Source organism: Phoca vitulina, unplaced genomic scaffold, assembly GCF_004348235.1.
Source record: "Phoca vitulina isolate PV1807 unplaced genomic scaffold, GSC_HSeal_1.0 scaffold34, whole genome shotgun sequence".
Classification (NCBI taxonomy): Eukaryota; Metazoa; Chordata; class Mammalia; order Carnivora; family Phocidae; genus Phoca; species Phoca vitulina.
The window spans coordinates 18,997,220-19,021,881 of NW_022589737.1; the positions used below are offsets into that span (position 1 = coordinate 18,997,220).

Genomic DNA, 24,662 nt, shown 5'->3' on the forward strand with positions numbered 1-24,662 from the left:
GTGCTGTAGAGCTTCCGAGATGGGCAGATTCAGATTCCCATGGACTGGGTCCCCAGGGGAGGTGTCTGAGGATGGAGGGACAAGGTGGACTCTGCAGGTCAGATGGGGGCGGAGGAGATATGTCCTCGTAGGTGGAAGCCAGTGTAAAAGCAGGGACCTGGGCATCACACAGACCTGAGTTTGAATCTGAACTCTGGCCTTGAGGAAGTGACTTAATATTTCGGAACTTCGATTTTTGTACCTTTCATCTGCGTATACGAGTAGTACCTCCTTCACAGGATTCTGGTATTGTGGGGATTAAAAGACACGGTGATGGCAAAGTGCTTGGCACAGGTCTGACCCCGGAAGTACTTAGTACATCAGAGTTAATGTGATCAACTATGGGAGCCAGAGATGCTGACAGGGAAAAGCCATGTAGGAGGAGGGAAGTTTAGCAAATGAGGTTGACCTTGAAGTCAAACTGTGGAGGGCCTCGAAGGACAGTGATGAGTGTGGACTTCATAGGCCAGAGGTTGCTCACTCAAACGTCAGAGGGCAGAGAGGTGACAGAAAGGTGTGAAGCTGCTGGGTGTGAGGTGACAGATTAGTGGGCCTGTGGACTGAGCGGGACTGGAGAACCATGTCTGCCGAAGGACTCTGAGATTCAAAATCGGAGAGTATGGGCCTGGAGTTCAGCCTGCAGACCACAAGTTTTCAGGCACTGGGGAGCCACAGAGGCTTTAGCTCAGGGCAGGAGTTGGCACATCTATTCTGTAAAGGGCTAGATAAGAAATCGTTTCAGGCTTTGGGGTTATATGATCTCTATCAACTAATCAACTATGTTTCCAGTGTGGAAGCAGCCAGAGCATATGTAAACAAATGGGTAAGGCCACATTCCAGTAAAATTTCATGTATAAAAACAAGCTGAGGCCAAGATGTGGTCCTGGGGCTGTAGCTGATCGACCCCTGGTTTAGGGGACTGACATAACCAAAGTGGAATGATTAACCTGGGAGGGGCGGAGGGATGTATCAGAAAAGAATGAGGCTGAGGCCAGAGGAGTCACCTAGGGGGCTCCTGCAACAGTGAGCGTACGGGGCGGTACAGGGTAAAGTGGGGAAAGGACAAAGGAAATGTAACTGATGCACGCGGGGACCTTATGAAGGCAGAAACTCAGCACTTGGTGGTAGTTTAACTTTAGGGACGAGGACGAGAAAGCTCTCTGTGGTGTTCCCAAAGTCTGAGACGCAGAACCTACTCTCTACTCCATGGGCCACACGGTGGTAGGCCGTGCTGTAGAGCTTCCGAGATGGGCAGATTCCCATGGACTGGGTCCCCAGGGGAGGTGTCTGAAGATGGAGGGACGAGGGGGCAGGCAAGGAACCATACTAGTTTCTGTGGGAAAGCACTAAACATCTCTCCTTGCTCTTTGTACCTATACTGTGATATAAAATTATTTACATAGTATTGTTGGAGGAGTGGGAGGCAACTGGAGCGTTCACTGACATGCTCAGAGCAAAAAGTCATTAATCTGGAAGGTTTCTTGGAGCAGAGTAAGCCATAACTTACCCAAAGAAGTAATGAACCCAGTGAAATGCTACCCAAATATAAATAATTATTATTGTTATTATTGCTACCATTAATAATGACTTGGGTTGCCCTCTGTGGCAACTGTGAGTAAAAAAAGTCACTTGGTTTCACAGATGGGAACCAAATCTTGGACGGGCCAAATTAATTCCTGGGGACTCACTTCTTGCTCCTAGCCACACTCTTCCCATAGCTGCCACTTTTGCCTCTTTGTCCTATTTCATTTTACACAGGCCACCGCTCTTGGGGAAGCTGAGATGTTGGGAGGCCATGGCCATCCGAGGGCTTGGTCCCCTCCTGCCTCCCTGGGACAACTCACCAAACTAAGGTCTCTTCAGAAGCAGAGCCCATGATATGCCTCAATCACATTAGGACAAAGATCGGTAGCTCTGATAGGTAGAGAAATGTGGCAACTTCTATTTGGTATAGTGCAGCAAGCCTTGACCAATGAGCTGTCTCTGAGGGTCAGGTAGAAGCCCAGGAATTCGGAGAATGCAGATTTCGGCCCAGCGAGTGTCTGCCTGACACACTATGGGAATGTCCCTTCTGAACAATGACGCTTCCCTTCCTTCCTGTTCAATTTCACACAAAGAGGCCGCTTTTATTGGTGTGAAATTGAAATTGAGATTAAAAGGGGAACATGCCTGCATGGTAATGAATTATGTTGACTCGCTCACCAAAGAAAACCCATCCAACGGGCGCAGAAACCAGCACAAGGGAAAGGCGGCCTGACGCGGCCAGAGGACAGGGCCGTACCTGGACACACAGCACGTACTCCGGGGACTCCGTGTGCCTGAAGACCACGGCGGACCGCAGGATCCCGTGCAGGTCCAAGACGAACTCCTCCTCTTCGTTTCCCGACAAAATTGAGAAGGAGAAAGGAGGCCCATTGTGGAAGGAGTCTCTGTCTGTCACCACCAGCTGCAAGATGCTGGTGCCTACTGGCTTGTTTTCCTGCATGCAAGAGGATATTAAAACGGAAGATAAAATTACACCTCTCTTCACATTGAAAAAAACCCCATCATTACGGCTAGAAAACAGGGCATTCAGCAGAAGGGGTTCCCTGTGGTATTATCTTGTCTTCTGACAGTACGCTGGCGTCCACAGGCGTCATGCTCTGCGTCCTTGGCGGCCTCCCCACAAGCGCCCCGTGAGACCGTGAGCTGCAGGTGAGCACAGGAGGGCCTCCCAGGCGGCGCCGGCTCCACCTTGTCCTTCACAGGATGGAAAGGCCCTGAGTTCACCTAAATGGCTCTCACCAGCCTTTTGTGAGTAGGTCGGAAACCCTCTCCGGCCAAGAAAACATCACCCTTTCGGGATGGGAAGGCACTTCGTCACACCCGTCACACCACGACCACGCTGAGGTCCAACGCTGTGACACAGTGTCACAACATGGAACTTTCTGGGGTGAGGGTGGGGAGACATCCTGGCAACTTCCCAGGAAGTACACAAAGGCATATGCCAGGTGGAAAATGGGCCTTTACACCTCACCCCTCAGAACACAGTTTTGCCGTGTTTCTGGAGGAAAGGGAAAGGGGGTGGACTGTTTCCCAAACTGAGAATGGAGAGAACGAAAATCCTTAAAGTCATCAGAATTTTTGGAAACCCTGATGTTATCATTCAAGCATTATTTTGCAGAACCTCTCTGCCTTTTCCCCAAAATAGAAACACAAAGGCTCTTTGTCACTCCTCCTTGGGTCGAAGGTTCTCCTCACTCTGATAACGCCAAATTAAATTTCTCTCTAGCTCAGGCAAATTGGTTTTCTTGCCCCCCTCTGTTTAGACTTCAGCAAGACCACAGCTTGGGCCTGAAGTCAGTTTCATTAGTCAGGCCTGCTGATGACATCGATTCGGCATTAAATAAGTTACGGTCACAGAGATGGAGACCACGATACAGTGCCGTGTGGACGGGAGTCACGCACGGGGCAGGCACACTCAAGTTCTAAGTGCTGAATTCGTCTTATGAAAACCATGTGTTGGAATAAGGAAATCATCCTGGGTTGGAAAAAGGGAGGAACGCTCCTTGAAGGAGAAAGAGAAAAGGACTCAAAGACCTGGGATTTTGCTCCTTCTCTCAACTGGCCTTTTGGTCATCAAGGACCAGACACCGTTTCCCCCTGCTGCCACAGCAGCCCCTCAGCCCAGCGCAGATTTACTATTTCACGGTGACAACAAACTCAGCACCACACAAAATAGAAGATTTATTGATTTGTTTGCTCACTTTATAAAGGCCATTTCCTGCACTGGAGAGAGAGAGAGGGAGAGAGAGAATGTGTGCCCCAGGGGTCAGCATCCGAGAAGGAAGCGCGAGAGAGAGACAGCGTAGACAGGCCCCGGCGCTGATACGAGCCACGGTCACCGCTCATGGCTGCAATTGTTTCTTTCACTGCTGACTTCCTGGGGTGCATGTGAAACAGTCTGTCAAGCTGATCGATGTGTGTCATAAACCCGAATGTTGAGTAGGCAAAGCCCGTTTTGTTTTGGGGCGAGCGTGCAGAGGCTGGGCAAGGCGGACAGTGCCACCGTGGGAGGCGGACCAGGAGGACAGTGATCTTTGAGAAAGGAAAATGCAGGAAGGGGCAGACCCCGGGGCGGGGGCGGGGGTTGGGGGGTGGGGGTAAGTTTGGTGGAAGCCAGAGAGGGAGAAGAAGGCAGGACTGCTGGAAAGAGCATCAGAGAGGAGAAGAAGACCGAAATACCACTGGGGAAGGAATCCGATTTCGCTAAGTGGGAGGCGAGAAGCAGAGGGGCTGCCTGCTCTCGGAGCATGCCTCCTCTCTCGGCCTGACTCCTGGACACCTCAGCGGTGGAGGCACGGAGCCGGCTGTGGAGGGCCAGACTCACAGTCCTGATGTTATTCCAAAGAAGTCCCTCAAGCCCCGGCTCACTCTCATCTCTCCTTCTACCCACAAAGCCTGCAGACCCCGTGGGAGGCGATTCTGAAGCCAAACCGGATCAGGCAAGAGCTGGTGCTCGGGACTCTCTGAGGCCCCTCACAACACATGTATCAATCCCTGTTGCCTCTAGCTCTTCCATGCCCACAGCATTCCTGGACTGGATTCCCTGACCTTCCCGGAGTTGGGAAGAAGAGGTAGCTCCCCCGCTAGCACCGAGCTCATGAAACATCTTTTGAATAAAAAATGGATGGGAAGAAGAGTCATGCCCCACCAAGAGCCGACTATCAGCCGTAAGCTACTCTATCCTGCAGGTGGATTTAAAGTGCTAAACAAATTGCTTCTGGAAGATTGATTTTAATGTGTAACAGCCCTTTCCTGATGCCCAATCTGTCTTGGACAGAGGAGACGATTTGGAACAATCCCCCCCCACCGATGCCGGGGCAGCACGGAGTGGCAGAAAGGCAGCCTGCCGCTGGGGTAAAAAGAGGGTGGTTTCTGCAGAAGACTGACCTGAGTTCAAATCCTCACTCTGCCACTTACCAGCTGCAGGATCGTGGGTGAGCTACTGAACCCCTCAGGCCCTTGGCTCCCTCACTGTAAAGTGGGGGCTGCCTCACCCTCCCACTTCACTGGGCTGTGGTGGGGACAGGCGGTGCATGCAAAGTGCCCGGCGCTTGAAAGAACCCCACTGGCAACAGCGCTCATCAGTGGTTATCAGTCAGCTGCTGCTGTGGAAGAGTCAGGCTCTTGTCATCCCAGCCTCATGACGGGATGAGTTGATAGGAAAAAAAAAAAATGAAAAAGTGATGAGTAAACCATAGCAGAGGAAGAAGGCTGAGTGCGTAAGGCCCAGTGCCTGGCGGGCGAGTTTTGCTCACCTGGATCACAGCGGTATAGTTAGCAGGCGTAAAGACTGGGCTGTTGTCGTTCACGTCCGAAATGTCAATGTTGACAGTGGCCGTCGACGACATCGCGGGAATGCCGCTGTCTACTGCCTGGACCAGCAGGGAGTATCCAGACACCTGCCAAAGCACAGAGTGCTGACAGTAACGAAGGACAGCCTTTCCCTGCCGCTGCCCACACTCAGAGGTGCTGCAAGCTTGGCTGTGCTCTGCTGAAGATCAGCCACCTTCACTCTTGGTTCTCTAGATTGGGGTTTCCCAACCTCGGCACCCCTGACATGTGGGCCTGAGGTAATTCTTGGCTGCCGGGGCTGACTTGTGCCCTGTAGGATGTTTGGCGGCATGCCTGGTCTCTACCCACTAGAAGCCAATGTCATTTTCTGCCCATTTGGGACAACCAAAACTGTCCCCAAACATTGCCAAGGGTCCCCTGGAGGGGCAAAACCACCCCTGGTTAGAACCACAGCTCTCGGCCTTTGTTCAAACACAGCAGCTGTCACCCTGATCTTATTTCTCTGTTCTGATCCTTTGGGAGGTACGGGGATATACCACCTGGGGAGGTGTTCCTGCTTTTCAGCACCACTACTGTGACATTTTTTCCCATATTGAATTTCACTCTGAAGACATATATTTTTAGTCAAAACACACAATGTTTAGAAACTTAGTTTAACCTTGGCAGAGGAGGAGTTTTCTGGATCATTCTTTCTGACCTAAATACCTTCAAATGATCCTTTTGTATCTGCACATCTAGGCCTAAAGCTGCCAATGAGACCAGGACCACAGGATGCCAATGCTGAAGGTACTTTCCTGCCTCCTCGCTTTAGGAAGGACTGAAATTCAAAGCATCCAGAAAGACACATCTTTGCTCTTTCTTTAAAACACCCATAAATAAGAAACTGCCAGTATCTATTGGCAGAAAATTCTTTCTAAGGCTTAACCCAAATATGTCATGCTGTATTTCAGCCCATCCTATTTACTGTCGTTATTTGGAATGGAGAATCTTCCTACTTTTACTCAGGGAGCCTGTGCTCAATTCCAGTGAAGGGACTGGTGTCGACAGCAGGGGAACTGGCCCAAACTAGCTTACCCGTTCCCGGTCTAACTTCTTCTTAACCTTTACAAGTCCTAGGACAGGCTCCACAGCAAATTCATTGTCCCGATCTCCATTCACAATGGAAAAGCGAATCTGTCCATTGGGCTGGCTATCTGCATCTTCTGCTACTAGCTTCATGGGACACAAGCAAAAAAAAAGAGAGACATGACATAAGAGACAGAGAAAAGGTTTATTCTTAGGGTCCCAGGTCTTACAAATGGGCATAGCTGTCCTACTCTCTGTGCGTGCGTGCATGTGTGTGTGTGTGTGTGTGTGTGCGCACGTGCAGAGGGTGGGTGGGGCGGATTTATTTTACCCTTAGCCACCTAGTAACTTATTATCTAAGGTCAGAAACTGGTGAGAGCTATCATTAGAAATGTATTCCATGGTCTGTTTTGTTTTCTTGAAAAACATACACTCCAAGGAAGAAAGTAATTATTGGTCACTTATACCTTGCAATAAATGAATTTATCAGACGCTTCCAATGTACAAAAGAAGGAACAGTTGAAAGATTGGTGCCTGACTAGTGTTCTTGGGGACAAAAAGACCCTGAAAAGAGAAAGTGTGACGAGAATCCAGGATAGATTTTGCTCACTTTTTCACTCTATTTAGGATTATGAGTCCCAGACATCTGGACCTCCCACTGGCACCTACCAAGATGACAGAGTCTCCGACCAAGGCGTCTTCACTGATGACAGCACTGTAGACGTCCTGGCTGAACCTGGGAGGGTTGTCGTTCACGTCGGTGAGGTTGATGCTGACGGTAGCCACGGCACTGAGAGTGGGTGTGCCCCCATCTTTGGCTTCCACCACCAGGAAAAACGTTTTGCATAATTCATAGTCCAGGACCTCAGAGACAGAAATACCCCCTTTGAAGAAAAGTGGGAAGTTTTAGATTTGATTAGGAAAAAAAACACTGGTCAGCAGTTCCATAATCATGGAAATATTTATAACATCATCTCCAGCCAAGAATTGTAGATATTTAGGAATCTGTTTATTTAATGCCCCACAGAAAGCATCTCAGAGTCTGATTAATGCTGTCAGTTAAAACACAGCAACACTGAAGAAATAAAGTCTTTGACTGTTTCTACAACAGTTTCTGAACTTCTCTCAAGCAACCCGAAACTCTCTGGCATCATTCGCCCATATGCTGCTAGGGAGAAGGGACAGAAACAAGCTTCCATGATAAGTGTCTCCCGATGATCCCTTAATTGGACCCAGGCAGACAGAGAATGAGCTGAGATGTGGGGATGTGATTGCATGACCCCACCTCCCCATCGGCAAGTCAATACCTGCAGACTTCGCTGATTTCAATTAACCACTTATGTGCCTTGCCAAGTTATAATGTGCTTATCTAAAACTATTACAGCACAAAGAACGCAAAGAGCTCAGACAGCTCAAGGTACAGTGACCTAATGAAAAGGAAATACCTGGGATTAGTGGTCAAATAGAACGTGTGAGTTGAGTGTCCCCGACTACAGGACGTGGTGTCCATGTCACAACGTGATTTAAGTTAAGCAAGTAGAAGAGTTGAAAGCCCCTGGCTGGGTGCCACCCCAGGAGGGGCTCTGTGAGTGCTTCTCCCTCCCACTCGATCCCTTTCTGGTGAGGTGACCCAATCCTGCACCCTGCAATTGGAAGCTGGTCATCGTCCTGCCTGCAGTGCAGTTCTCAAGGGCATTTACCTCTCTCCCCACTGGAAAACAATCATTAGGACCAAGGTCAGTATGTCACATCCATTCCCATCTCCAGACAGGCACCTTCCCTAGCTGCTAAAGCTGCCCTTCTATTTAAGGTGAGAAACTGAAGTCTTACCTATGACCATAGCCTCTTTCTCCCCATAATTAAGTTTTCTTAGCAATTACCACCCTTAGTGCTTTGTTTTGTATTCCAGTCTTGTTATCCAGTGCCAAATTTAAACAGCACTTAACCATTTCCCCATGGTGTTCATATACAATGGCTGTAACTAGACAGACCAAGTCTAACATGTATTTAAATGAGGGAAACCCCATACATTTTAATTCGAAGTAACGACCTTAATAAATGGAGTTACTGCTGGGAGAAGCTGCTAATGCAATTCTTCCATCAATATTTCCACCTTCCTAAACCTAAGGGCGGGGACTGTATCTCCTTCCCTTTTTTGCACATCCCCCCACCCAGCAGAGCAATGCTCTACGAAGTGAGAGTGTGTATTCCAGAATCAGGAAGATCTGGGCTCAAATCCTGGATCCCCCACTGACTCTCAGTGGGCACTGGAGAACTTACTTAACGAACCTCTGTTTTTCTCATATGGAAAAGGAGAGAAATAACTAACAATTTAATAGGAATCTGGTGTATTCACCATGTCAAGTAAATGTTGCTAATTATGATAGTTTCCTGTTCATGTTAACTGAACTGTCCAAAGGAGAATGCACCTCGTTTTGCCACCTTGCTCAACAAGTGCATTTTCCTTGTGTGATGAGGGAATTATGTCCAATGGACAGGAAGTGGGAGAGACTTACCTTTCTTATCTGAAAAATGGGCCTGCCTTTGACTATGACTATTTATAGGGGAATAGGTAAACGAAGGAGAATATCCATGAAAGTGCTTTGAACACATTAATACAAACACTATAAATACATAGTGGAAAGGTATATTTACTCTTCAAAGAATATCCAAATTTGTTTCTTGAATTACTATCTTTATTTTATCACCATCTTTATGACCCAAAGTGCCCCCGATAGTTAACTCCCTAATGAAAAGAAAGCCCTAGGGTTCTCTTTCTGTTCTCTTGATTTCTTTCTAGACGTGTTTTCCCTAGGTGACGCCACACCGTCCCTGAGTTTTGCAGAGGGCGTGGTGAGATACGGCAGTGTTCTGATGGGGAGTAGTGGACGGGACCCAAACACAGTGCCAGTTCCAGCCGACCGGGGTGCTGAGTTGACGAGACCTACATGGCACCATGCACACCACTTCTCAGTGTCTGCTTTGGTAGGTGACCAGAGAGTGGCAGCCTGAGCATGGGCAGGGACAGGTGCATGCTAATGTCTAGGAGCACTTCCACATACATAAACACATGATCCAGATAAAACAACAAAATGAAACCAAGCAAAAATGGAAAAGACAGGGAAAGAAAGAGACCCTTATGCTCGGTATGCAAATACTACTTCCTGTCCCCATCTATGAGCCACCTTGCTGCTCCCGAGCCTTCCTCCGAGACATCCTGGAGTCCACCTGGAGGTCAAGTGTTTGCTGAGTGAGCCCACAGCTAGGGGCTTTAACACTTGGCAGGGAGGCATCCACAGAAGCAGGTGCCAGAAGGGCCCCTCGGGTCGGCACGCAGGCCCAGCCATAAGAAGATGTGCTTCCGGTAGGAGGGAGGGAGGAGGAGGAAAAAGAGCCCACCCAGAGGGCAGTTAGATGGTTAAGAGAAGCAGGATATACTGAAGCCGTGAGTTCTAAGTGGGTTGCCGTGTACGCACCTGTCTTTGGGTTGATTCTAAATCGCCCTTGTTCATTCCCAGACCGGATGAGATACGTAATCTCAGCGTTCGTGCCGATATCTTTGCTGGTGGCAAAAACAGCGAGCACTTGGGTGCCCGGGGAGGTGTCCTCAGGCACGGTCACCAGGTAGTCCCTCCTCTCGAACACAGGGGGGTTGTCGTTAATGTCCAGGACGGTGATGGTGACCGTGGCAAGAGAGGACAGAGCCTGGCCGGGGCTCTGGTCGGTGGCCTGGACGCTGATGTTGTAGGAGGGCCGCTGTTCTCGGTCCAGCGGCTGCTCCAGGCTGATGATGCCCGATGAGCTGTCGATGGAGAAGAACCCGTCGGCAGAGTCAGCCAGGGAGTATACCACCTTCCTGTTGATGCCTGTGGGAGATGCGAGAAGGTGAGCGACGAGAGCGTACTAGAATAGTACGGCTCTGCTGACTTAGGGGGCCGCACACAGAAGACCAGTGGTGACAGAAACCAACAGCTTTGCTCCTACAAAAGTTTAAAAAATGTACAACTAAATTAAATGGGAAGGAAATGTGAAATATTGGCAAGAAATATCATAAACAGTTGGGTATTCTTCACATATTAAAGAACCCCACACATCTTTTAAGAAAAACTCTAAGATGCTGATAGATATGTGGGTAAAGATGTGCCACAGAAAAAGAAATACATATTAATCCATTCCTTCAACAAATGTGTATCTGGAATCGATGAGGCAGTATTCTAGGTGCTAGAGATTTTAGCAATGGCCAAGAGTCAAACATTTCTTGAGGAAATTATTACACTTAGCGGGAGTAAATAAGACATTAACAAACAATAAAGAGTCAGTTAAATAAATGGCATGTTAGGGGGTAAAAAGGAAGAAAAATAAAGCCGTGGGGGGGGGGGGGGGGGCTGGGGGGGGGGGGAGAGAGAGTGTGGGAGGTGGAGGGAAGGGTGGTAACTTTAAATAAGGTGGTCAGGGAAGGCCTTGACATTTGCATAAAACCCAAAGGAGGGGAGGGAGTGAACAACGCAGATATCTGGGGGGAGAACAGGGCCGGCAGAAGGACCCACAAGGGCAGAGGTGGAAGCCCCTCTGGTGTGTTGGAGGGCACCGTCGAGAGGGCCCGCGTGACCACAGTCGGGAAGAAAGAAGTGGAAGGTGGTCTCCGGGTGACAGCAGACTGGGGAGCAGACCGAGTGGGGTTGTGGTGCTGAGGTGGGAAGGCAGCCGAGGGCTCTGGGGCGGGCAGTCAGGACACGGGACTCGGATTTGAGCAGGATCACTTGGGCTGCTGGTTGCGAAGAGCCGGACGAGCCGCGGGCGCGGAAGCCGAGACAGCTGGTGGACTCCCGCGGGAGCGTAGGCGTGGGACAGCGGCTGCTGGCTCAGGCGCTGGCCTCCGAAGCCGTGAGACGTGGTCGGTGCCGGCCTGTTCTGAACACGGACGTGGTGAGAAAAGACTGTTTGCTGATGGTGGGGCTGGCAGGACACCGGGCGTGAGAGAGAGAGAGGATCCCGGGATGACTCAGGTTTGGGCCTGAGCGGCTGAAAAGAGGGAGCTGCGATCAGGTGGGATACAGGAGGACGAGGATGACAGGCCAGGAGCCCCATTTTGGACAGATTAAATTCCAGATGGGCATTTTTACATGTGAGTGGAGGTTCACGGAGGGAGCTAGCGCAGGAGGCTGGAGATCAGAGGAGAGGTCCACACTGAGCTATGAATGTGAGGGCGGCCGGCGCTCAGGTGCCCGCAGCGCTGAGAGAATGGGAAAGGCCGTAAGGGAATGTACAGAGAAAAAGGAAATCCAGTGGCCAGTGAGCCTGGAGCACTCCATCGAAAAGAAGGGAGAATATCTGCTCAGAAGGTGACCTCTAGCTCTGTGATTTAAAAAAATGCACTTACTTACCAAAAGACCATTTTACCTTGATATACACAAAAGCTAAAACATATCAGCCAGGAAATGTCTACCAACAACCAACAAATTAGTGAATGATGATCAGATGGACTTCTGGTTCTGGAGATCGATTTTACTCTTTTCATCAGAGTATCTTAGCACTTCAATATGGTTTATGCACCCCAAATTCAGCAGGTGTTAAGATTTATAAGAGGCAAAAGGTAACAACTTTGTAGGCTGAAAAAGCATTATTTTGATCCTAAATGCTCTTAATGAAGACAGCCATGAATCAAGGGTCTTTAGCTAGGACCACCATGTGAAAATGCCTCTTGGGAATCATGGACACCTAGAATGTAAACTCTTAGAGGGGAGGGCCTCAGTCTGTGTTGTTTTCCACTATAACACCTCACTATGGGGTCAGGCATTTGGCAGTAATAAGAGTTAAACACTTTATTCCCCCAATGTGTAATTTCCCTTAAGCCAAAATTCCCAGCAAACCAATAAAATCATATATCTGGAGGGAATGACATAAATTGTATTATGTGGCTTTAACCAAAAGGTCAACACTGAGAGCTTGTTCTTGGTTCCATTCCAGAGAGTCCATTTTTCCAAAGTGTCATCATTTACTTTTATTTCTCTTTCAAAACAACTACCCTGTGATATATAAACATCAGCTTCTGATTTTATTGGTGTGGGGATTAAAAACAAGGCTTTCCTCTTCCCTTGCTGCCCCTTGACATAAGGCCCAGAGGAGAGGTTTCAGGGATGCTTTCTGGCTCTTTGCAGGGTGGCTCCAAGATTAAATTCTTCAACAATTCCAGGGGTGAATAGACATAGGGTTGCATGAACCCTGGCTGGGTGTCCGAGCTGGTTGTGTTGCCCCAGAAGCTGCCTTGCCTGCTTAGCTGCTCTCAGGACACCTCTCAAAGTCACAAACACAGGTTTATGGAAACACATCGGCGACTGACATAAATGCACCACACAGGTTTTCAAATCCCACACATTGCCTGCGGATTTGACCTCCACGCCCAGCGTCTGGAACACCAACCACTCTCACCAACGATAAGACGGGGCAGGAAATTCCTGCAGGGTCTCTCATCTGAGCCTCTGCTGACAACTACAAGACCCACTTCGCTGAGGTGGAAACCCAGGACGGACGGATTTGCCTGCTGCCACTAGCATTTTCAGGCAAGCACGAGGGACAAAGTCCTGGGCTCCCCAGGCAAAGCCCCTTCAGGATTTCCAGAGATGTGCTCCCGGACGTGCTGCTTCTTCAGAACCGGAGATCATTTAGGATTTGTAACTCACTGTTCTGACGGCGGTGGTGCTCGGGACGAGCCGAGTGAGGGGAGGAAGGGGTTGGAGCCGCACACTTGCTCTCTGTGGCAGCAAGGCCTGAAGGGAAGGTGCCTCTCAGGCTGCCTTGTGTCTCCTTCACTGGGATAGACAGCTGGAATCTAATTAAAACTATCACCTATGTTCCCGGTCTGCCGCTTTCTCTTCCAGCCCTATTCGGAGGCACCGGGCTTTGCTCCCATCCCCAGGCAGGAGATGCTGTGTTCTCTGAGCTTCCTGCTCAGCTGGCTAGCCCTGTGGTTGGAGCACTGCGTTTACAAGGCTGACGTTAATCAGCCACACAAAGACCACGGCTCCCCTCTGGGCAGAGTCTGTTAATTTAAATTCAGTGACAGGGTTTTTCTGCTTTACCACAGCAGAAAACCATCCCCTCCCCTGCCCCACCGCCCCTGCCACCAAGTTGCTGACCCAAACTCCCCCCCACTTCCCATACATTTTGCTTCTGACAGTATATTGGGCATTCACACCAGGAGGAACCGGGAGATTTATTGTTTCCTTCTCCCTTCTGTTACCAATCAGGCTGATATGGAAGCAAGACCAGAAAAGGGGGAGGAGAAAAAAAAAAAAAACAACCTCAAACCAACAAACCTGCTAAATGGCATCACTTATGATTTGGTAGCTCTCAAGAAAAGAGCAGAATATATTTTTGGAATATATTAAAATTCCCATTTAGACCCAGTTGCAACGGATTTCAATGATTTCTAGAAATAAAGTCCGACAGGTAAATGTCAGTTTGGAGGCAGAACTTCTGGCATAGCACTTGGATCTTCGCTGTGTTACCAGGTGATGGGTGCTATCTTTGTTAAATGAATGCAGGTCATGTCACTAAAGAGGTAACTTTCTACCCAAGGGCGTATGATAAATGCCATCCTTCACATCACCATCCCTTTGCTACATTCCCCAGCAGAAAAGATGAACCCGAGTAGAAAACTTGCTTGCTAATTGGTCTAATGCTCTTACTGCATGTCACCATGTGTTATATTAAGGTATAACATTAATCTATCATTTTGTGTCTGTGTTTTCAAGTTCGTAATTCTCTTCTCCAATTTGAGCCTAATTTAATGAGGACAGAGCTACTTAGCTTCTCAAAATGCTGAAATGACAGGCTACCAAGAGAAGTATGACTTTCATTGCAAGTGAAGTTTCTGTGTGTTAACTGTGGCAAATGCAGCAGGCAGGTCTTCAGAGGATAAAAATCAAGGAAAAAGGGAATGATTAAAATCCTGATTTGCTCAAAGTAAGTAAGAGGTAGTGGCATTTTGTGGGGTGGGGTTGGAGGGAAGAAATAGCACATAAAAATTCCCAGTCTGAGGGACGCCTGGGTGGCTCAGTCGGTTAAGCGTCTGCCTTCGGCTCAGGTCATGATCCCAGGGTCCTGGGATCGAGTCCCGCGTCGGGCTCCCTGCTCTGCGGGAAGCCTGCTTCTCCCTCTGCCTCTGCCTCTGCCTCTCTCTTTCTCTATCTCTCATGAATAAATAAATAAAATCTTTAAAAAAAAAAAAATTCCCAGTCTGAGAATGCTGTGAAACTATGGGCGGGGGGTGGCCAAGGGTATCTATGTTCCCTTCCTTGGAAGGTTTCTAAATGGAGGTTAGTTTCCTCCGAATTCAGCCAAATGGAAAGACAGACCTTTTGGGCATGGGACAGCACATAAAAGTCAAAGTGGTGAAAGCTTTCAAATAAAGGCAATGGGGTCCAGTTCTGGAAGGAGATCTTGCCTCTGGCCCATGGTTTGCCCAAACTATACAAGTGTACTTGGACAGGTCACTTAACTTCTTCCCTGGGTCTCAGGTCTCTTCATTTTAAAAATGACAGAACCCAGGTCAGCTGAGGCCCAAGATGATCTTCCAGACTGTGCTTCATGTCCAAATTAAACCAAGAGAGCTAGTTTCATTTATATTTCCAAAAGATCATCCCCCACCCTCAAAATGCTCATTAAGTTGCCAGGCTTGGGCATATGTGGGCTTCATCACCAAAGTCCAAAGTAAGCCTCATCATGATGAGCTACTAGAATCTTCTGGATGGGAAGAAAACTTAGCGCAGCCATTCATACCATTCAGTTAAGTGTTCAGAGTTCACGTATACGGCTTAGAGCAAGGCTTTACCTCAGTAAGAAATAACTCACTGTAGGATCATTCCCAGGGATCTAACCCAATGTCAGAAGAACTCAGCTTTATGTTTGAGATTGTTAAAGGTGTTAGAATCAGCACCAAAACTGAATGGCAAGAACAGTCAAACGCAGCAAGTACACTGAGATTTTTGTAACCTGGAAAAAATGTTTTCTGCCCTCCTCCTAACACCAAGCTCTCTAAGCTTAAGGAAACTGCAAGAGCTCTGTTATGTCTGCTTTGGGGTTTTAGGTTGGCGGCTGCTATGACTCTGTCAGGGCCTTGTCGGTGACATTCACACTCATACCCCCCCCCCCCCCAGCAAATGCACAGCATCTGGCCTCTAGGTGGCCCAGTAAAAATGGGGGCTCTGCTCAATTCCTATAAACTGGCTTTTATAAAGGGATTTGAATTCCTATGGAATAGATATCTGGGGAAGAAATGATCTGAAACAATCTCAACAATCAGACTCTAGTAACCCTCTTAATTTTGGTTCTCATCACTTACTTTTTTCATCAACTTTACTGCTATCCTGAGGTGTCATAATTTATGTATCGTCACAGGAACACATTTTAAGTGTCCAGCTCATAAATTCTGACAAATGTATACCCCCATGGAACCATGGCCCTCGTTGGCATCTAGAACAGTTCCATCACCCCTGAAAGTTCCTTCATGTCCCATTTCGGTCAGTCCCCAAATCCCACACCCCAGGCAATCTAATAACTTGGTTTTGAACCAACACTTTTCCTGATTTTGTTAATGCCTATTCATCAGTGCCAGAAATCCCACAAGTATATTTAGTTTTCACAGTCTTTATGGCCCAGACTTAGTGACTAAGGCATGCTCTTATTTAAGCTAGAAGGATTATCCTTTGAAGAAAAATGATAAACAAAGTTTTGGTTCTTGAGTACGTCATTGCATTCTTTTGTGACGGCCTTATCCTTAAAAGACAGTAGTTACTTCTGAGAAGTTTCTCACAGGAGACACTGGACATGACCCTTCCATTTCATCAGGTTTTGCCAAGTGCCACCTGTTTGACTAATCTGGGCACTGCTCTGAGGGGAAGGGGACCCCAAAAGACACCATCTCTAAACTTAGGAGTGTAACAACTTGATGAGGAATTATTTAAACTAGACCATTTAGAGTTTCCTGCATGTCTTCCCTCAGTTTCTGTCTCCCATCTGAATCAGAATGGTGGGTTCTTTTGATTCTGCCTTGGAGACATCTCTTGATGTCTTGTGGCCAGGTCTCACTGCCAGGTGAGGCTCCCCCCACTCTCACCTAGACTGTTGCAAGAGACTCCTGATGGCAAACTGCCTCAGACGCTTTCCCCTCCTGGCCAAACCCAACCAGAGGTCAGCTCCTAAAACGCTTGATCCAGTTTTGCCTCAGCTGCTCAAGATAGTCACTGAGAGCTCACTTCTTTTTAAGAGAATTTTTTTTATTTAAAGATTTATATTTATTTGAGAGAAAGAGAGACAGACAGAAATAGTGAGAGAGAGCACGAGCAGAGAGGAGACGGAGAAGCAGGCTACCCGCTAACAGGGAGCCCAATGTGGGACTCGATCCCAGGACCCTGGGATCATGACCTGAGCCGAAGGCCGATGCTCAACCGACTGAGCCACCCAGTCGCCTTGACTGCTCACGTCTTATAGTCAGAGGTAGAGACGTTTGAGGATGGCTTTCCAATCCTTTGCCCTCTAGTCTCAGCCCACCCTTTGAGTGTCATCTCCTGCTCCTTCCATCGTGTGCTGTCTACCCCGGCTACCCCTGAAGACTCCACGCACACTTACCTCTCCAGGCCTCTGCTCATGCCTGTCCTTGTACTCAGAACGTTCTCTTCCCCTCCTTCTCTTGTCAAAATCCTACATAGTCTTTGTAGGGTCTCCTCTGGACAGCTTCCTTCATTTCCCCAGTTACTCCTTTCTCTGTGCTCCCTTAACAGGATTTTTATAGTATCATTAGTTACGTCCTCTCTCCCACTTGATTAATGTAGGTTTTAGGCAGAGGGATTGTGTCTTGTGATTTCTGTAGCTCAATGCTGAGTCCAGGGCCCCGCACACAGTCAGAAAGCAATGAACACTGAACTGCAGAAGGAGCAACCAGGGGACCAAAGCAAGAGTATGAGCTAACACAACACATGTAGGTGATATGCACACTGCACGTACATGCCCACTGCAAATGCATGTGTTAAAGAACTGAAGAACCCCAAAAGGGTACAACATGGAGAAGTCGGGAAGATTTAATATTAAAAATGTACTGGGTGGCTCAGTCAGTTAAGCGTCCAACTCTTGATTTCAGCTCAAGTTATGATCTCAGGGTCATGAGATAGAGCCCTGTGTTGGGCTCCACACTCAGTGGGGGGTTGAATCTGCTTGAGATTCTCTCTCTTTCCCTCTGCCCCTCCCCTGTGCTTGTTCTCATGCGCGTGTACACACACACCCTTTCTCTCTCTAAAATAAATAAATAAATAAATAAAATCTTTAAAAATGTACATGAAACATTCACAGATATATAAAAAACTGTGGGGCGCCTGGGTGGCTCAGATGGTTAAGCATCTGCCTTCGGCTCAGGTCATGATCCCAGGGTCCTGGGATCGAGCCCCGCATCGGGCTCCTTGCTCCCGGGAAGCCTGCTTCTTCCTCTCCCTCTGCCTGCTGCTTCCCCTGCTTGTACACACACACTCTCTCTCTGTCAAAAATAAATAAAATTAAAAAAAAAAAAAAACTGTTGCTAAATGGATATTTGTATTTATGAATAAAATTGGTAACTGCCCAATTTTCCAAGAATGAGGACTGGTTGAATAAGTTACAGTACATTCATATCACAGAATACTATATATGTCACCATGTAAAAGTGTAAAAGAATATATAGCGACACAGAAATATGCTGTGAGCCAGTGAAAAAAGGAGGTTACAAAACAATATCTAGTTTTTGAGTCCATTTTTGTAAAGAAAAAAGGTGGAAGGGACTTCATCCAAATAGCAACAGTGGTTAGAATTGACTTGTTTTTCCTTTTGCATATCTTTCTAGGTTTTATATAGTTGACACAGATCATGTTTCTAGCAAGTGAAAGGACTATTATAGACATCATGTAATGGAAAATTTATTACGAATTTGGGGAGCAGTCAAATTTCCGAGTTATTTTCCAGGCCAGTTTAATTCTCAACATACATGCCATCTGAAGTAATTGTAGAAAAGGATATTTATATATTGTATGTGAATTCTTTTTCTGGATATTTCCATTTCTCATTTTTTTCTTGTGCTCCTAAAGATACTGACTTTACTTAGAAAATATTTTTTTTTTGTCAAGATTTCATATAACGTTATTTCCAGTGATACATTGTTTTGAACTATTTTGTATCCTTAAATTAAGCTGTGGAAGAAAATGGTTAGCCTCAAATCTCCTCTCATGGTCTATGGGAGGCAAGTAAAGTCCCATTACAGCGAAAGAGCTCAAACTGACCGCTTTTTTCTATCTTTAAAATTAAGGCCTTCAGGTAATAGAAAATAAAAGTTGCCATTAGGAGGTTCATAGAATTGCAATTACTTTTCAAGTGAACTTTAGACTCTGATTATTTCCGTTTTAAGTGCCTTTTACAAGTTTTTCATTGGGTGATGACTAACCCTGGCACATCTCCCCAGGCAAAATACCAACTCTGGGGTCAGGAATCCCGGAGTTTTTGATTTCTCAAAAAGGACAGAAGGCAGCCCCAGTCACAGAGTTAGGGAGATGCTCTGCTGGGCAGCACTGGCTATATGATTATGAGGTTCTATGACAGATAAAAATGCAGGGCCCCTTGTTTTAAAAAAAGTTGTGAAGTTCAGCATAGTCCCAGCAGAGAGTTAAACCAACATGGCGCCCTTCTAAGCAAGAGGTCTATACACCTGCAAAGGCCGCACTCCCCTATAGCCAGCCCTGCCGGTGAGTGACACCACCTTCCATGATACCTCAAAGACTGCAACTCATCTGGACATAAACCCTCCCAACCATCTATGGTTTGGCAGTTTGCTAAGCCCGGGAGAGTCAAGTGTAGGTAGAATTCATCAAAGTACTCAAAACTCCACCTTTTTGGTGCATAGAACTTCTGTGCTGGACTACCCAGCAATAATACTAAAAACATTTCCTAAGTGGGTCGTTATGTATGACCACTGGATCAATCATTCATCTATCCAATAATTCACTTCCATCCAATAAATCCTCACAGGACTCCCACCACATCACAGACACTGGGGATGCACAGAAGAATCACAGTCCTTCAATGTCCCCCATCCCTCAGGAGACAAACATGGATCTAGTTGATTATTGGACAGGGACGGCCAAAGGACATTTCCCAGGGAAGGAAACAACTCAGCTGAGTCAAGAAGGAAAGGTGGGAGTTGTCACGGGTACCAAAGTGGAAAAGTGATGAGAAGAAGGGGCATTTCTGTGACGCGAACACAAGTGAAGTAAAGAATGATGATATTGGGTACTTGGAGAAGGGCAAAGGGTTCAGTATTGCTAAACAAGTTTAGAAGGGCAGGAGCTGAAGCTGTCTATTTTCAGGACCACTAGCAAATTACCAAAGCTGTACAGTTAGTGCTAGAGTAAATGAAAAGCTGGGCGTAAGTGAATGGACGAATTAGCAGAGAGAGAAGAAGGAAGACTGGAGGAGTGGGATGAAGAGGCTGTCCGAATGGGAAGCATTTTGTAATATGTGAGAAGTTATTTAAAGAGCGCCCCACAGATGATGGACAACATAATTGCACCTGTTGAGGAGGCTTCACAAGGTGAAATGATAGTGAGTATCCTGTGGCAAAGCTGATGAGCACACTCCACTGAGCCTCAACATACCCTGCAGAGGCAAGAAGCCAAAGCAGGGGGTCCATGGTGTCTGCACAAAATGCCCAGTCATAGGTGGAAATTCCCCAGGACACCAGCACTCCCGTAAACCTGTCCTCCGAGTTGCTGCATGTTGGATCAGGACTGACCCACGGAGGAGCTCAGAAGCTGTTAACCAACCTCGTGGCACCCAGGAGTGAAGCAGTGTGTGAATGGGTGAGTGAGTGGGAATGAATCACTACTATCAACTGTTTGAAATCAGAATTCCTTGCCCGTAGGGGGTGGTGCTAAAATCCTTCACTAAGATACTCTTTTCTGGAAGGAATTAGCTGTTTTGTTTGTTTTGACCCCCTACTTGGAAGAAATTGGATTTTATTTTATTATTTATTCATTTATTTTTTTAGAGAGAGAGCGTCTGTGAGTGGGGGTAGGTGGAGGGGCAGAGGGAGAAGGAGAGAGAGAGAATCTTAAGCAGGCTCCCTGCACAGGCTCCTGACACAGGGCTCAATCCGATCTCATGTTCCCATGATCCTGAGCTGAAATCAAGAGTTGGATGCTTAACTGACTGAACCACCCAGGCACCCCTGAAAGAAACGGGATTTTTAAGAAGCATAATAATGATAACAACTTATACGTGGCAAATGCAAAGGCTTCTAAACCAGGCAAGGCATCACATTCAAAATGAGGGGAAAAAATGTTTATCGAGCCCTACCCCAGTCTTTCTGAATCAGATTTTGGGGATGGAGTACTCGCCTGTCTTATCTATTTTTGTCTGTTTATTTTTAAAAGCTCCCAAAGGGATTCTAATGCACAGCCAGGGCTGATAACCAGTTTGTCTGATTCTTGTGCATTATTTTTCCTCTGGCGTTGGATCCTGGAATTTGGGAGGGGGTAGTTCGTAGGGCTCTAATCAACTGAAGGCATCTTAATTTCTTAGGCATAGAGGGTCATTTCATGTTCCCAAATTAAGCCCTGTGTGACAGAAAGCATTCACATTCTCCCCAGTGGACATGGAGAGAGTAATTTCCAGTGTCTGAACCTTCCTCCACGGGGGAGTCCAGGCTCTGTGAGTGAAAGCCCACATACGCACGAGACACGACCTTAGGAGTTAACATGGAATGTCTCACGTTGCTCTCCCAACAACTTGGCAGTTCAGCAGACAGGTATGGCACATGTATTGGGTGGCTGGTCCACACCAGTGCTGGCGACACAGAAGGCTGGTGCCCCAGCCCTCCAAGGGCTCATGGTCTGGTGGACTTCGTATCTCCATTTTTCCAGGGAGGAAGTGGAGTTCAAAAGGGCCGGGTAACTTATTTAAGGTGAGACAGTTAGTAGAGGCCAGAACTGGAATACTTAATCCGGTCTCCTCCCCAAACTAGTGTAGGATGTTGCTTCCCAAAGTGACAGGCAAATGTGACAAGGAGGGCATGGGGTGCCACAGTCCACCATTGAGCCACAGGTACTGCAGAAGGTGTCCTGATGCTGGTGGGAGGGCAAGAATTCAGGGGTTTATGGGACCACGAAACCTTTGCTCAGGACCACCCTCCATGTACCAGATGGCTTGAGAGAGCAACCTAACCTTTTTGAACCTCGTTTCTCTGTCTGAGGTGAGACTATCAATAGCTCTTCTGCCATAATAAGATTACACGTGTCAGTGTTTGGGGCTATCTGGAGAGAGGCTTCAAACATAACATTATATTTTTTGATATCCTCAAGAGATAAAGGGTTTCAGCCACAACATGCTCCAGAAATGGCTTATGTCTCGAAGTCTTTAGGGGGATTATTTAATTTTTACGAAAATTTTAATAGTCCCTCAGCCACCTTCAAAGATTCAATACTTTAGAGAACAACAGAGCTTTGGGGAAGAAAAAAAAAACACATTAAATCACTGACCTAAACAGCTTAGAGGTGACAAGTTCTAAAGCATTAGGAAAGACATAGAAAAATGGTACTTAAGAGCAGACAGATTGAATCCCTCTTGAATCATCTTCTGGTAGAAATTACTAGAATACAGAAAAGAGCCTTGGACTGAGATGTCAGGATATCCTCCTTTTAGATCTCACTCTGCCTCTAAGAAAGTCATCTTGGAGAAGTCTCTTTAACTAGGGGCCTCAGTTTCTTCCTCGGGAAAAGAAATGTCTTGACTGGATTTTGTTTCAGGGCCTTTCCAGTGTAATATCCCAAGATTTGCTAGGGTATGATGCACAGCAGTGGGCCTACTGCCCCAGGGAGAATCCAGGAAGCCATGAGAACACCAACAAGAAGCAGCCAATGCTCTGGCATTACCACTCACCCCGCCACATCAAAGCAGCATGTTCCCAGCTTGGCTGAACCACTTTTTCTTGAGGGAGGGCCCTGTTTTAATTGTCACCGCTCTGCACGAGAGCCCTTCTTCCTCACAGAGTGGAGCCTGTAGAAGGGTAACAGCTATGGCAGGGAATTCTTAAGGATATGTGGACAGAATTCAGAAGGCCTGTACACTTGCGTTACTGTGCTAGTTCTCTATTGCTCCATGCCAAATTACCTCATAACTTAGCATGAAAAAACAAATATTTAGTATTTCATGGGTTCTGGGGGGCAGGAATCCAGGCATGGCCTAGCTGGCTGGCTCTGGCCCAAGGTTTCTCATCTCCCTGTTGAGCGGGGCTGCAGCTTCATCTGAAGGCTCAAATGGAGGTGGGGATCCACTTTCAAGCTCCCTCGTCTAGTTGTTAATACTCAGTCCCTCGTCATGTGGGCCTCTCATAAGCCTGCCTCACAATATCATGGCTCTCTTCCCCAAGATGAGTGATCCAAAGGAGAGTGACAGAGTGCTATGCACTGAATTGTGTCCCCGCCCCATTCATATGTTGATGCCCTAAACCTGAGGTGACTGTATCTGGAGATGGGGCTTTTAGGAGATATTAAGTTAAATGAGGTCATAAAGATGGGGTCCTAATCTAATAAGATTCATGGTCTATAAGAAGAGGAAGACAGAGAGAACTCTCTCTCTACTGCACACACCAAGGAAAGGCCATGTGAGCACTCAGTGAGGTCCTTATAGATTGGTGTGAATGACACTCCCTCAGAGTTTGTCCCATAAAGATGCAGGAACCCACTAGCCCGGAGCTCTCAGCGTGCTTTTCTGTCATAGTTCCAGCATCTAATCCACAACACTTCGCTGAGAACTTATCTCCTCTCTTTGCTTTTCTTCCCAAGTCCCTTTTCATGGCTCTCAGTAAGTGGCACATACACAAGGCTAGGATGAGTCAGAAGAGATAAAAAACAACTGGAGAGATTCATTTAATGTGGTTTGGTCAGAAAGATCTCTGTTTAACAACACTCACGGGTTATTTTTATGAACATTACTCTCAGGTAAATAATCTCTTGCTCATTCATAAGGAGCTACCCTCTCAGAGCAAATAATGCTCCAAGATACTGGGCCAGCCATTCATTTCCTCTGACAAGACTGGTATTTGGAAAATCAAGTTCATTCCAGCATCTGCTCCACGAGAGCACAGCACAGGAGTCATGATACCAACTCCCTCATTAAATACTCAGAAAATGAACCTCCAACATGGACAGCAAGTTTACATTATTACAGTGAATGACAGTGCAAAATTAAGAATTCTAAGGGCTGTGTCAATACAAACATTTGGGTAAAAATGGGAAAGTTCTGCCACAAGATCACTTTTCTCTGTCTCTTTCCTGTTCTCTGTTAATATGAGGACCTAACTATTCACTTTTGAGGGAAAGGCATCATTCCAGAAGACTCTGAGAGAGAATTTCTGTATTTTCTATCAATTCACTCTACCAGTTGCACCCACTCATTAATGTAATGCACTACTTACAGAGCCCTCAGTGAATGAGGCATTTCTCCTCCTCATTTCTTGGTGACTTCCTCTCATGTTTCTTCTAGCCCTTGAAGCAAACTCCCTGCACATTTCAATTATTATGTGTCATGGTGTAGACCTCTTTGGGTTCATCTTGTTGGGGGCTTTCTGTGCCTCCTGGACCTGGATGTCTGTTTCCTTCCCTAGGTTAGAGAAATTTTTAGCTATTATGTCTTCAAATCAGTTTTCTACCCCTTTCTCTGTCTCTTCTCTTTCTGAGTCTCCTATAATGCAAATGTTATATGCAACATGCTTGATGTTGTCCCAGAGGTTGCTTAAACTGCCCGCATTCTTTAAAATTCTTTTTTCTTTTTGGCTGTTCAGCTTGGGTGCTTTTCATTACCCTGTCTTGTAGCTCACCAATCCATTTCTCTGCATCATCTAATTTGCTGTTGATTCCCTCTAGAGTATTTTTCATTTCAGTTATTGTAGTCTTCAACTCTGATTGGTTCTTTTTTATATTTTATATTTCTTGTTAAAGTTCTCACTCTGTTCATCCACTCTTCAGTCCAGTGAGGATCTTTTCAACCATTACTTTGAACTCTTTATCAGGTAATTGCTTATCTCTGTTTCTTTTAATTTTGAGGTTCTGTTTTATTCTTTCATTTGGAACATATTCCCTGACATCTCATTTTGTCTGGATCTCTGTTTTTTTTTTTTTTTTTTTTTTAAGATTTTATTTATTTATTTG

The 24,662-nt window shown here is 46.7% G+C and overlaps 1 protein-coding gene across 7 annotated transcripts in view; it reads right to left on the reverse strand.

Annotated features, from left to right (window-relative positions):
* Positions 1 to 24,662, reverse strand: part of FAT3 (FAT atypical cadherin 3) — a 660,968-nt gene that overhangs the window by 52,974 nt on the left and 583,332 nt on the right. For all 7 annotated transcript variants that reach the window (XM_032426340.1, XM_032426344.1, XM_032426342.1 and 4 more), the window contains 5 exons: positions 9,918 to 10,307; positions 7,111 to 7,325; positions 6,451 to 6,588; positions 5,340 to 5,483; positions 2,321 to 2,518 (listed from right to left, as the gene is read on the reverse strand). In XM_032426340.1, the coding sequence (XP_032282231.1) occupies positions 2,321 to 2,518; positions 5,340 to 5,483; positions 6,451 to 6,588; positions 7,111 to 7,325; positions 9,918 to 10,307 (1,085 nt within the window). The remainder of the gene's footprint in view (positions 1 to 2,320; positions 2,519 to 5,339; positions 5,484 to 6,450; positions 6,589 to 7,110; positions 7,326 to 9,917; positions 10,308 to 24,662) is intronic.